At 44.8% G+C, this 14,442-nt stretch overlaps 1 protein-coding gene across 1 annotated transcript in view; it reads right to left on the reverse strand.

The window, feature by feature from the left end:
- The window catches only part of LOC124787995 (putative inorganic phosphate cotransporter), a 168,113-nt gene extending 154,326 nt beyond the window's left edge, over nt 1-13,787 (reverse strand). Inside the window, exon 1 of the mRNA XM_047255031.1 lies at nt 13,672-13,787. Within this exon, the coding sequence (XP_047110987.1) occupies nt 13,672-13,744 (73 nt within the window). The 5' untranslated portion in view covers nt 13,745-13,787. The remainder of the gene's footprint in view (nt 1-13,671) is intronic.
- Nucleotides 13,788-14,442: the final 655 nt, after the last annotated feature.

The following is a 14,442-nucleotide window of genomic DNA, read 5'->3' on the forward strand; positions in this document are numbered from 1 at the left end:
AAAGGAACCAGCCCGGCATTTGCCCGAAGCGATTTAGGGATGGATGGACGGTCAGACGCGGGTTTGAACCATCCTCCCGAATGCGAGTTCAGTGTGCTAACCACTGCGGATGGTCATGATCAGCAACAATGGTCACATAATCCTTGGCAGTAATGTGACCTTGCACAGTACCCAAGGGGCCCATGGTATACCACGATATGGTTGCCCAAACCAGCACCGAACCCCCGTCATGTTTCACTCCTGGCAGCAAGCAATCTGTCTCGTACACCTGGGACAACGTACGCTAGATGTAAATTGGGTCACAAGTTGGAATCAATGTGGAACAAGACTCATCCGACCAAATGATTCAATTTCATTTCTCCACACTCCAAGGTTTTATTACTTCATATTTTACTTTTACGGGAAGTTACATAGCCGGCCGGAGTGGCCTAGAGGTTCTAGGCCCTACAGTGTAGAACCGCGCTACCGCTACGATCGCAGGTTCGAATCCTGCCTGGGGCATGGATGTGTGTGATGTCCTTAGGTTAGTTAGGTTTAAGTAGTTCTAAGTTCTAGGGGACTGATGACCTCAAAAGTTAAGTCCCATAGTGCTCAGAGTCATTTGAACCATTTTTGAAGTTACATAACTGATGACTGGTTTTGTAATTCCAGCTCACCCTGCAGTTCCTTACTTACGGAACTTCGTGTTGCTTTGTTGCTGTCAGGGTTCTCGAGTGTGAAATTCAGCTCTGCAGTCATTTTTGCACTTATCCTCTTATTTTTCGTTACATCCCTCTTCAACGATCGTCTGTTACGATCACTCAAGACACACTTTCTTCCGCGTTGTGACTTCGCAGATAATGATTTTCCGCTTTCTTCTATGCGGTATAAACTTTCGATACGGTGCTTTTTGAAAACATCAAACAGTGCGGCTGCCTTCGTGACGGAATCACCTACCACACATACACCGACAAGTTGTGCGCGTTCGAATTCTTTTAGCTCCGACGTAATGCACTCACGGTTACACAACGTACTGCTCTGGCCGCGACTGACACTTGCAACGTATTGAGGACATCGCACAGGTGACATTTGTAGTCAAATACAGCAGCGCAACCAGCAGACTTGGCTAGCATATACATTCGTGTTACAGGCACGTATTTCTCACATTGTTTCCAAATTTTTTGTCCACTCCCAGTATTATCGTTTGATTGCAATATTGGAGATAAAGAACCAGAAAGAGTAACAACCCTAATATATATAGGAGCGACCGTTCGGAGTTAGGTAAAGTCAAACGACTGCACAAAATTATTTGCAGGAAAATTAGAGGCTATGATGAGATTCATTGGAAGGATATTAAGGAAATTTAATTCGGCCACGACAGAAGCTCTTTACAAAATACTCGTTTGAGCGATTCTTGAGCGTTAAGGAGATACTGACGAGCTGCTGTGGCAGATGTCAAGAGAGAGGCGCTGTGCGTCGCGGGGAAGCTAATAAATGCAAAGAGCGCACGTTCCAAGGAGACTCGGGCAACATTTTAGTTCCTCCCACAGACGTGTGTAATGACCACAACGAGAAGATTAGAGAAATTAGAGCTGATATGGAGGTTTACCGCCAGCCGTCCTTCCCACACACCATGCGCGAATGGGACAGCAAATGAGGGAACTAATAGTAGTATTAGAAGTAACCTGCGCTAGGTATCGCGTATCGCAAGGCATCTTACGGAATATGTATGTACAGGAGTTGGACAAAAAAGTGGAAACACCGTGAGAAACGCATGCTTGAACATAAATGGAGATGCTGATCAAGACTGAAAGCTGCACGGCTCTATTTGACCACCAATAATACCAGTGCAAGGTCCTCAATACGTTGCAGGTGTCTGTCGTAGTCAAAACAGTGTCCGGTTCAATTGTGTGTCCGTTATTTTGGAGCTAAATGAATTCGAACGTAGGCAAATTGTTGGCACTCGTATGGTGTATGTTTCTGTAATCAAGGTAACCGAAGTGTTTGGTGTCTCAAGAGGCACATATCGAAAATTCATAACGTTCAAAAATGGTTCAAATGGCTCTGAGCTTTATGGGGCTTAACGTCTGAGGTCATCAGTCCCCTAGAACTTAGAACTACTTAAACCTAACCAAAATAAGGACACCACAAACACCCATGCCCGAGGCAGGATTCGAACCTGCGATCGTAGTGGTCGCGCGGTTCCAGACTGAGAAAAGTGAAACATGATGTGGGTTCGGTGATGATTTGGACAGCTATATCGATGCGTTCCATGGGCCCCATGTTTACTCTGTACTGTAGCGTTACTTCCAAGGATCTTGTGACCATTTTGGGTCACCAGATCCATCCCGTGGTACAAGTTCCCCAATGGTGATGCTGTGTTCTAAAACACCAGGGCCTCTGATCGCACAGCTCGCGTCGTCCAGAACTGGTTTTCGGGGATGAACCGTCGCGTCTTTCCTGGCCATCGCAGTGACCACATCTCAGCATTACTGAGCCTTTGTGGTCTGCTTTGGAGAGATGGGTGCGTGATCGCTATCCACCTCCATCAACGTTACCAGAACTTGCCAGTATTTTGCAGGAATGTTGAAATCCACACAGGATCTTTATTTACGCATTCGGGGGCATCTGGAAGCTGTTTTGAGTGTCAAGTGACGTCCTACACCGTATTGGACGTAGCAATGCGTTGTCTGTTGGCGTTTTCATATTTTTGTCCACCCCCTGTAAATGTGGACAAATAAGTCATGAGAATTAGTTTTGACAGGGAAGATGAAGGAAATTGGCAGGAGTCTAGTGGACGTAACTACTGTGTCGTCCGAACAAGACACAGCCAGGGCAAAAGCACCACAGGCCCAAAGATGCGAGCTGGTGCCAGACACATAGAGACTCGCCACTTGCGCGAGTTCCATCAGCGCCACGGGCGGCGATGAGGATGAAGATATCGACTTCGTCTCGGCCAGTGTACAATCCCCCAATCACCGGATAACAACGGACATAAGCCTACTCGGAAGACAGAAGAGCAGCTCTCGCCCATTTGGTTACAGATCATCGTCCAGGGCTGACTTAGGCAGGGAACGTCGTTTAGTGAACTCTTAGAAGTTGTAAACTGTATTTGCTGTGTACTGGGAAGTTTACCTACGATTATTTGCACTTAACCATTCAGGGCCTTCGTGTTATATTACAAGCAGTGTTGCAGACGTCATTATTCAACTAGACACCAAGATAAGTAATCCCTTTTCACTCATTTGTGTGCTTTGTTACTAATTTGTTGGATTGTTGTGGAACCTTCGTTCTCCTAATCTGTTACCTGACCCTGGGGCACAACTGTGTAATAGTTGCAGGGAGAAATTGTCTTGGCGGTATATTGCACCAGAAGCCGTTTTACGAACTCACAAACTCAGCCTACCTCAACAGTGGCAACTCTGCCTCCACTGCAGTATCGACGAGTCTTAACAAAACTGGCGACGAGGGTTTACAAAAGGAACCATCCAAAATATTCGGATGAAGTGGTCTGGGCGAACCATGAAATTCTTCGGATGGTCGGACTGGCATCTGATCCCGTGCGTTCCGAAAATCAGCTCAGGGCCTTAAATACCACGCGTCGATGGGACGTTATACTGTCATCTCTTTCCAGATGCCGCCCCCACTAAAGTTGATCCAGTCCGTTCTAGGTTTTCTTCAGGAATTTAAGGTGGATACTATCCCACGGAGAACTGCTTCTTCAGAAAGCAGAGAGTGCTGAAACTCTGATTGGCGTACGCAGGGAGTCACGACATCCGTGACAGAATAGTTCCCGAAGACCCAGGGGCGCCTCTTAAGAGGCCAGCGATTAGAAGCCATCTCAGAAACCGCTGCGTCGCTCGGAGTCCGTGATAAGCGACGCGCTGACACAAGACGCCGCTAGTCTCATTAAAGATCGCTTTGCTGCGGGTTTCGTAGCATTGCTGTAGAGACGTCTCGACTGCGAAATGCAGCTGTCGTCCGCAGGACACGTTTCGCCTCGGGATGTGGATCACTTCCACAGTGAAACCTGTAGCGTCACTGACTACTGTCGAGGTGGTCTTGGATTCGCTTCATGATGGCCAGTTCTGACTCTTCCGTGGTATAACACTAAATGAGGGGATCCATCCTGACACTGAAGTGTTCCTCAGTCCTGAAGTCTTGAACAAGAGAGGCGGCGTAAAGGCTAAAGTTATGGAACAGGAAGCAGGATATTCCCGTGATTTTCCGTATATCTCCCCCAGAATCAGTTCGGGGAAATGTGGAAGATTCACTACCCCACCCTGTCCCTAACTAACATTCGACTCCGATCTTGCTGCCGACGAAACGTTAACCCCTAACCCAGTTTCTTTAGGAAGACTTGCACTAGGCTGTGACTGACACTATATTTTTAATTCAGGAATTTTAGATCCCCTTAAAAAACATTCAGAATGCGCAATGGAGACTGGTCAATATTTAGGTATATGACAAGATCGATCATTCGAAGCAAAAAATTCAAGTAAATATTGGCCCTAAAATCTTATCTTAAGAGCTATAAGCAAGTCTTTATCTTCGATATTGCGAAATACCTCTCTTCTAGACACCAAAACTCTTAACTTTTAAGGTATACGTTTTAGAACCCATGTTTACTAGACAATTTTTTTCTTATTTTGGTCCACACTGCCTCGTCCCAAAATGTGGAAAGCAAAGAGCTTGCAGTAGAGTAGATTTGCTTCGCAGTATGGAAGATGAAGTGCTCACAGCTCTTAAGGTGTGCCTTTTAGACTACATGTTTACTTGACTACTTTTCTTCGAATGTTTGTTCCTGTCATATCCGTGAAAACTGACCATTCCTCTTGGGATACCCTCTACATGACATATTCGGTCGATCTATATGTAGGCTACTGCGTAGTGCGTCTCATCTATTGGAGCTTAAATTGGTAATTTTGTTCACAAGTTAAAGCCACATACCAATTGCTACGTCGATGCATCGGGAGGAGAAGTTGTGACAGAGAAGAGGTGGTGCTGTGGTTAGCACACTTTACTCGGTTTCGGGAGAGCAGTAATTCATATTCCTGGTCGGCCATCCAGACAGAGCGCTTTTATGGATATCCTGAATGCAAACGCCGTGATGGTTTCTTTCATAATGAGACATTTCCATCTAGCTGATTCTCCGACTCTTCCGACCTCGTCGACAGTACGTTACATCCGAATATTTGTTTACGTTTGAAATATACGGATATTTCTTACAATCAAGCCACGGCCGTTCCTTTATCTGATTCTCTGAACCCATCCCTACCGACATGATACCGGCGCGACTATTTGTATCAGACTTACTTAGCAGTGAGATCACATAGTGCCCTTTACCCTACTCCCTACGTCTTTATCGCAGCAGAGAAACGTTGTTTTATAGACTCATCTGTGCTAACTTACTTGCAACAAGTGCAACAGTAAGAACATGCACGGCTCACCTTTCTTCATGAAGTAGCATGCCGTATGAAACATTGTCTTGAGATGCAGATTTTGCCCGCAGCATAGCGTTTAGAAGCGAAATCTCTATATACTGCACATGTTTTCGTAGTCGGCAAGAGATTCAGAAGCATTACAGTATTTCCGTGAGATACTTTTGATCAGTGCGTATGCAGACTTTTTCGACGAACACACTGATTAAGTTTTCTGACAAAATCGGTTGAGTATTATGTTTTGCAATGAAGATACTACTCAGCTGATCTCTCGAGAACAGTTCGTGGTGTCATTTCCTTCTCCCTCCCTCCCTCCCCCCAACCCCCCACCCCACCCCCACCGCCCCGCGCGCTCTAATGTATGAGAACTTAGAGCTCACACGTTTGGAGTGTAAATACAAAGTCTTTCCCACAGATGCTCACTGAGCAATTGCTTCCGCTCGGAGCTAGAAGTCCTTGCGCGTTGCTCAAACGTCTGTTGCTGCGCTACCTGAGTACAATTTATGAGTTAGTCCTCTATCGTACATGTGTGGTGTGTACCGCTTTCCGGGTATGTTGCCTTCCTATCGCTTACGGAACTCAAGGTCTTACTGGAAATGTAGTCTATATAATTTCTGATGGCGATCGTGTTTGCTAAGTACTATTTCTTTCCTGAATATAGCTCAAACACGTTTGATCTCTGTTTTTCTGTCATTAGTGGGTCATTATTGCGTGGAGAAACATGTTTGCACACGCAACAGTGAGAGTGAATTTCATGTACATTTTCACTGGAAGATAAACATTTGCTTATAATGTGTCATTTATATATTTTGCAACAAACGTTGGCGGCTGATGCGTACGATCAAAAAAAGACGAAATGTTCTTAACATATAACACACAATCAATTAATAAAGACGTACAGGTAATGTGTAACCACGTGTCCCTCCGCAGGTACCATACTGATAGCTTTGTATCAAAGACGGCTGTACAGTATAGACATTCCTATACACCTATTGTCACAAGTCATACTGCATGGTCAGCTTCCAGTTTTCATTCTTACCCAAGTTCCGAACATCGGACAGTATTTGTCAGACGGACTGCTTTGAACAGAGTACCATCTGACGCATGCGCAGAGATATTTGACCCTTGACAACGCGTCATATCTTATGGGAATGTAGCAGTGCGTTTCACAGACAGAAAGTGCCTCGTGGGAGACGCAGACAGACAAACCTTTGGTTTCTTGAGCCCCTCAGCGTATACGAATCTAGACAGCAGCGGTGGGAATATGATGCCCTCAAGATTAGCAGAGAATAATTCGAAGCTGCCGCTTTTAGAAGCATGAGGATCCTGTTCACTAGCTCAAATCGAGGAGAATACGCGAGAGAAGTGGCTATGTCCTGCGAAGGGACCCTTTTCGGTGTTTGTTTAGTAACTGAAAACACGCAGTAGAAATTGTGCCAGGCTAACTCGACAAATATTTAAGTGCGCACATCTATACTACAGTATGCTGCCTGAACATAATGCCACTTTGCTTATTAGTGAACTTTTAAGTATTGTTATCTCTCCCTCCAGCCGAATAGGTCTCTGAAGGATCAACGGTACTGACCGACTGCCGTGTCATCCTCAGTTAATAGGCGTCACTGTATGCGGATATGCTCTTATACAGCACCCACGAACGATTTAATTACTGAAGAATTCTCAGTAAAATTCGCAGCGTTGAAGTCTTTTGAAAACACCATTCGTTACGCATAAACTACGATGTTCTCGCGCACAAGTATCGCTGGAGACTGCATAGTTTGCAAGTAGCCGCCTCGCATATTGTTGTGACTTGCAGTGTCAGGGCGTAAAAACTGTTACTCGACACATTCAATTGCAACACGCTTGCCAAATTAGATGCCTGGCATATAAGAAGAGGCAATTTCAGGAAGACACGCTGAGAAAAAAGTTAATTCCTCTCGCGTGCTCGGAGGCCCAAGGGCGGCGCATATTGTTGACTCTCTGCGAACATAATATGAGGAACAGCGCAGGTGCAGGCGATGTGGTAGAAAGTGGCGAGACGTCAAGGTACAGCCCGTTCATTTGGCACGCGTGCGGCAACGTGCCCATTCACCGCCTGCCAGATCATTTGCAGTCGCTCACAGCTGCCGACAACTAAGTTACATTTTAATGAAGTACTCCTCAGCTGACGCGCGCAAATGAAAACACTGCTTGCTGAGATTTAATATTTCGTTAAGGCCAATGTTCTTTGAAAGTAAACACAGTCTCAGATTGTTTTAGACTACGTACAAAATCTCTCTTAACTGAGCGCTTATTAGCCGGGTTACAACACGGAAGTATTTTACGCCTAAGTACGGCAATCCAGGTGATTTGTTCTCGTGTCGTGTAAAACGGTTAGATAGCACGTCTTATATCGTAATTAGAAAAACCGTACAAGGCGACACGTTCGGGAGCGCCCATTTATAAGAGACAATATTTCGAATTTAAGGCATTGGTCACACCTCACACCGAGTTTAGGGTCATGCCCAAAGGCAGCAGGCTTTCACCCCTTTCGAGATATCTCATCCTTTCTTGTAAGACTGCAGAGGATTATCACTGTATTGGTAACCTGTGGAAAACTTCTTGAGTAAAACTGTCCCGCAGCGGCAGCTCTGAGGTCTGCAGTGGTGACCCAATACTCTTCAGCACCGCCGACAACCGCAAACGTTCGTGTCCTCGTGTTACGACCGCAACATCCTCTACCAGCTTCCCTCTCCTTACACGTGAACTAAAGCGTGATGACTCGTGATCTTCAAGTTATGATTTTTAGCAAAGAAGATGTAGTAGAAAGTGACTCTTAGACGACAACCAAAGATTTTATTGTCCTTTTGGAAGCAACTGCAATATTTTGGATTTATCGGTATCTGATAAAAGTGAAAGTGTCGAATTTCTGTGTAAGGAAGAGAGGATGAAACATCTAGTAAATGCAATTGGTTTGTCAGTAAACTAACAAACTGTTCGTAAATATATTCTGTGCTTCCACCCTGAAAGTACCTCGTGTGCTTTTTGTGTATTTCGAGTGAACTCCGGCGGATATTCTAAGGAAGGAATTTGGATTCGATTTGGTAGTATATATGAAAAAAAAATTGTTTCAGTCAGTCGATATGTGCGCACAACCATTGATAACATGAGTATCACTTCGTATCTCCTTCCTGTCTTCATTATATTGAGTTAACATAGTGTAGTTCCTACGTTAGGCCCATCACAGAGATGCGACGTGTCCATTACGAAACACTAACTCGTGTTTTCTTACAGTGAGTAAGAACTTCCTTGTGACCATACGGATGAAAATTAACTATGATGTTTAGTACTGCTTTCGGCTTCGTTTCAGCAGCGGCGTTTTGTGACAGTGACTGGGCTCACATTCACTGCATTCTATTCTTCTTTGGCCTCTGATCTTATAGCTATGTTGGCACAGAACAGTACGGATGAAAAAAAATTTTAGTTATTATTCGTAAGTTAATTAATAAGACGTAAGTGTCTCAGCACTACGAGCATAAAGACTAATTATTTCATTCGTATTAGTGTTCCATGTTCCCTAACATGGAATATGCAGCATCCTCATCGTTCGCTCTTTCAAAAAAATGCGTTTCTTATAAACCGTTTAAACATAATGAAGTATTTCCACGCTATTTTTTGGCCCTCTGAGCAAGCCTTAAATTTACAGGGTGATTCCGTGGCAATGTTAAAAACTTTCAGTGATAATGGAGACGGGTAAGTGCATCAATTTGAGGTAACAGGCCCCGGCCCGGAAACGAGAGTCGAAAGTTTTAAGCGAAAACCGTTCTGATAACTCTGGCGGTGGACCTCTTCTACTGCAAGCTCTGTGCTTTTCATATTTTGGGAGAAGGTAATATGCAGCAAGAAAAGTAACTGCACACCTGAAGAACTGTGACACTTGTTCAGCAGAAGAGATGTTTTCCACAGTAGCAAAGACGAAGAAGTGCTCATATCTCTTAAGGTATATGCTTTAGAACCCATGTGTACTAGCCTTTTTCTTGCTTTTGTTCATACTACCTTTTCCAAAAACGTGGAAAGCAAACCGCTTGCAGTAGAAGATATCCACTGTCAGAGGTATTAGAACGATTTTCGCGCGTCAATTTCAACTGTGTTCTTTCCGAACCAGTGTCCCTTTACCTCAAATTGATACGCTTACGCTTCTCCACCACAGATGAAAGTTTGTAACATCATCAGGAAATCACACTGCGCATGAGAGATAAATAGAGAACCAACCGGAAAACGAGAGTAAAATGTACTTCAGAAGTAACTAGTTCCGAGCGATACATGCGCAACAGACTTCATGTGAAACGGTCGTACAATATTACTCAATAAAAAGAGCCTCTCCTGGAATCAGATATCGAAAACAGAGGAAGAAGTCCTTTAAAGTGTGCGTGTGGGGCGCAGTATTGTATATGGGTTAAGCGAGGACCATCGGAAGTCCTAAGAAGAAAAAACTGAGGGAAGATTGCTAAGAATTAAGTGGCAAGATAAATTACGAAACGAGCATGCAGTGGAAAGAAGAAGTGAGGAAAGAAGTGTATGATAAATCTTTATTAGAAGATGGAACTAGTGTGACATTATTACCATTATTACGATAGCTGGGAACAATTAACTTGATGCTCGAAGAAGCGGTAGAGGTTGAAAAAAGGTTGGGGCAAAGAAATAATGGATACGTAAAACAGTTTCTGCGGACGTTGGGTGTAGTGGTTGTGTGGCGAGCAAACGATTAGTAGTAGACAGCAAAAATGGGGAATTACGTACGAGATGAAAAGAAAAATATATCGGCTGAGGGAGCCATTGCTATCCAGTGTTGCGACAAAGTCGATCTAGAAAGAAAGTCAGTAAATGTCTGTGTGACTGTGCCCAGAAGAACTGTATAGTGCTACTCAGTCTTGTTTCGTCTATCAGATGCACTAATAGCATGAAGTGTGATGTTGGCTACCTCCCTACACTGAGTGTTGAACAGTCAGTGAACTCCTAACAGAATCTGCCGGTAGATATTCATGTCGCACTCTATGGTTGCGGTCTGTCTAGGGCCAGGCGTGGCATCTCTTCGATAGGGACGCCGCTACAGACGACAGCGCAGGGAACTGCAGATACCCGCCGCTGAGGTATGCGTCCACCTGCTGCGGCGTCAGCAGAGCTACTCGATTTACAGAGCGCCTGCCCCAGCCAAAGTCTGCGCCGTCTCTGCGCCTCGCATCACTCTTAATCTGGCGACCATCCGTCTTCTCATTCCGCAGAACCAAGCAAACGGGCGTTAACTGAATCAATTGGCGTTGTTAGAGGCCGACCGGCTCACCTAATTAGATCCTTCCCTGATAAGACATAACCAAGTCTGCGGCTACAAACGTCTTTATCACACAATTCCCGAGCGTCTGTGATTTTTTACACTGACCATCAGATAAACGGCACTTTAATCTTTATAGCGAATTAAGGTGCATCTTCTGTAATTGATAATACCGCTTGTCGGCCGAATGAGTCAACATAAAATTTCGGTCGAAATCCAGTGGAGTTTTGCGTTATGCTCTTTACGCAGGATTCGTTACGGTTTTTGATTTTACTTCCACAATGGACACGAGATCGTGGTTGTTAAAAACCAGTGTCACACTGTAGTCTTTCACACTGCAAAAGCACTAATTTGCGCGTTTCGAAGGAGCAAGACTTCATCAGAATTATTATATGTAATCTATAAAAGCGATTTATATTTGTATCTTTATCGCTTTTATAGATTGTTGTACAATAATTCTGATTAAGTCTTGCTCCTCAGCAGTTTTGGTTCTTATGCACTGTTGAAGGTGACTGAGCCTACATTTTAACACTGACTTATGATTGATGGTGTTCAGATTCACACAGGTAGGTGACAGGCAGTTAGACTTTCAATTTCAGCTTTCAACTATATTATGTTTAGTCACACGCTCAACAATGTTCGAAATTCTCCAGTTACTTGTATAACACTACTAGTACAGTTCCGAGCTCTGTGTTAGGAAGTCCATTAATCCATGAATTATTCTGCTCTCTGTCTTTGTTCACGTCTGCCGTATTATTGGCACAGAGCAGCAGTGAGCACATTGAGACCAGGTGTGTCCAACCTCTTAGCTTAACTGGGGAACACTGAAAGATGGGAATTATTAAGCCGCACGTAATACATTTGGCACTAACAATAAACGCTGAGGAAAAAAAAATGCGTGGGGTCCAATGAGGAGATAGCATCTTGTGGCGAGAGCTCCATATTGAAAATATTCAGTTTATCTTAACTTTACATGAATTGATTTTTATGTTTTTTCCAACCGTGTGATAGTGCTCACTTTTTGGGGCTCTTTGATGCTTGATTTAGGCTGCATTCGGCCCGTGTGCCGCAGGTTGGAGACCCCAGACAGACAATATCAACGTAACTTTAACAGCCAGCGCTTACATATACTGTTTGTTCGTTAACAAAAGATATGTGAACACTGACTGACAGCCTTTGTAGTCCATCTATTCTTGCTTGAACTGCCCATCCCCCTTTTATTCTTTCACAAGATCAAAGAATGATACTTCATGCTATGAATACAGTGTGCTGGATCAAGACTCACAACTGAACCCTTAAATTTTGCGCCCATGCTCTTCTAATTCACCTATCGAGGCACGCTCCACAAGATTCAGCCTGCGTATCTTTTCTACACAACACTGGTACTCTAGCATACGTTGTTAGACTGGAAGCTCCCTAAGGAAGGTTTTAACACCACAATTACATAGGAAAAAATAAAATTTTGATATGCTACCAAATTAATTTTTCAAAAACCAACCGGGAGAGCCAAGGATATACACCCTGTAAAAAAAGTATTCCATATTTTGAGAGATGGCAGTATGGACAAAAACAAGGAAGAAGATATCAGCAAACTTCAGATCTAAAATGCATACCTTAAGAGCTATGAGAAATTGTTTTATCTTCGCAACCGTGAAACGCGTCTCTGTTACCAAACAAGTGGCTCTTAGCTCTTCAAGTATGCGTTTTACAGCTCATGTTTACTGGCCTTTTTTTCTTGTTTTGATCCACGCTGTCACCTCTCAAAATATGTGATACTTTTTTAAACACCCTACGTATATAGTATCTGGTGTTTTTTAGAGTGTCCTATATTGGAGTAACAGAAAAGATTAAACAAGGCGGGGCATGTAACGCCGAGGGATTGTTCAGTAAGCGCGATAGCGTTCCGTAGATGCTCAACAAACTCCAGCGCCAGAGACTATAAAAGCGTCGTTGTGCATCAGAGATGAGTTTACTTTTGACATTCCGAGAATGGCGTTCCTTTCACATCTCGTGAAACGCGACGAGAAAAATCAGAGAAAGCTGTATGCGCACGGAGGCGTACGGTCGTCTTTTCTTACTACAAACCCATTCACAAGTGGAACTGGTAAGGAGGAACATGCTAACGGTAACCACCAGATACGGAAAGATCTACAGCTTATGACTGAGAACGTCTTATCAACCGCCTGAAGATTGGTTCACGGTTGAATGTTTCACTTCGCAGCGGAGTTCGTGCTGTAATGACACTTCCTCACAGACTAGAAATGTCGAACCAGCACTCGAACTCATGTACTATTGTAAGAATATTGGCAGCGGAAGCATGAAGCTGGGTTGGATTACCGCTGCGACGTAAAGTTTCCATCTATCCGGTAATTTCATTACGCCTCTTGGCAAACTCTGCTGCTGAGGGAAATATTTATCCTGAAAATGCACAGAATGCTTTCATAGGCTACGTGTGCGTCGACTGTTTTATTACCAACATCTATAGGAACAATATGTTATTCCGTCTTCGTTGGGTCGCATAGATGACATTCTTATAAGAAGGTATACAGTATCAACGAAAAGAAAAAGGATGAACATTGAACAAGCTGGAAAATATATTACGGTAGTTGTAGGTTACGGAGGGAATATCCGAAAAACAGACGTTATACTAGTGAGGAACGAGGCACAGCTTGCTTACTGTGAAAGCCACGTCGAATGTGCGGTAAACAAGAAAATAAATAGTGCTACGTAGTGCCTGTATCACGACAAGAAAACAATAATGGCAGCCTGCCAAAAAGGCGATAAATCCACTGTAATATTGCTACGCTGTCACCAGGACACAACAATACCTCCCACACATTTCCAAAAACACCTGTTCGTAGCAGATGCGCAGCTGGTGGCGCACAAGCTGCGAAAACAATCGCCGCTTAAAGTTTACTGCGAGTGCTGCGCGGCGGCCATGTTTACCTCTTGGCGGGTCCGGGGCGATGATGCGGAAAGTGCTGTCGCGGATTTGTCGTTCCTCCTGGCTGGTGCCCATGCCGTCTCGTCTGGTCTTCCGAGCGCGGTGCCCTGCTTCGCTCCGTGTGTTCCGTGCGACTACTGCCGGACGAACTCGCGGCGCGCGCCGCTGATGTACCCTCGGCGCCGACCAATGGGAGAGCGCGCCTCCCCCCCACGGACGGCCACACCGCCGGCTCACGTGAAGCGTGCGTGGGGCCGTCAGCGTCTAGATTAGGTCGCCCGACCCGCGCACACGTGGGCTTAGCCCTGCGGGCGCGCCTCCGGTTAGCCCCAAGCTGTGTGGTCAGGGATCACCCGCGGCTTCGGAATTTGCCTCGGCTTACCGTCCCTGCGCAGGGATATGCAGAGAGAGAGCTCTGCTCAACTGGAGCTGACAGATAACGTCCACGCCTGTTACAGCAGGATGACAGAGCAGGATTTGCCGGGTTTTGGTTGTTTTGGGAGGAAACAGATCATTCTCGAGCAGTCCGTTCTGCGTAGCTTCCGTCGCCTCGACCGAAATCACACACGCTGCCAGAGTCCACACACTCTTGACGATTCGCGGCGCTCGAGAAAAATTACGCGACATCCATGTCCACGGGCTTGTTTGTTAACGTTTAATGGTTGATCCAGATTAATTACCTTCACTGATATACGTGTAAAATTAGTCGAAATAATGGTCGCCAGCCTCTGTTTGATCCACGAGACACGATTCACCATTCTAATGATGATGAT

Source organism: Schistocerca piceifrons, chromosome 3 (assembly GCF_021461385.2).
Source record: "Schistocerca piceifrons isolate TAMUIC-IGC-003096 chromosome 3, iqSchPice1.1, whole genome shotgun sequence".
Lineage (NCBI taxonomy): Eukaryota > Metazoa > Arthropoda > Insecta > Orthoptera > Acrididae > Schistocerca > Schistocerca piceifrons.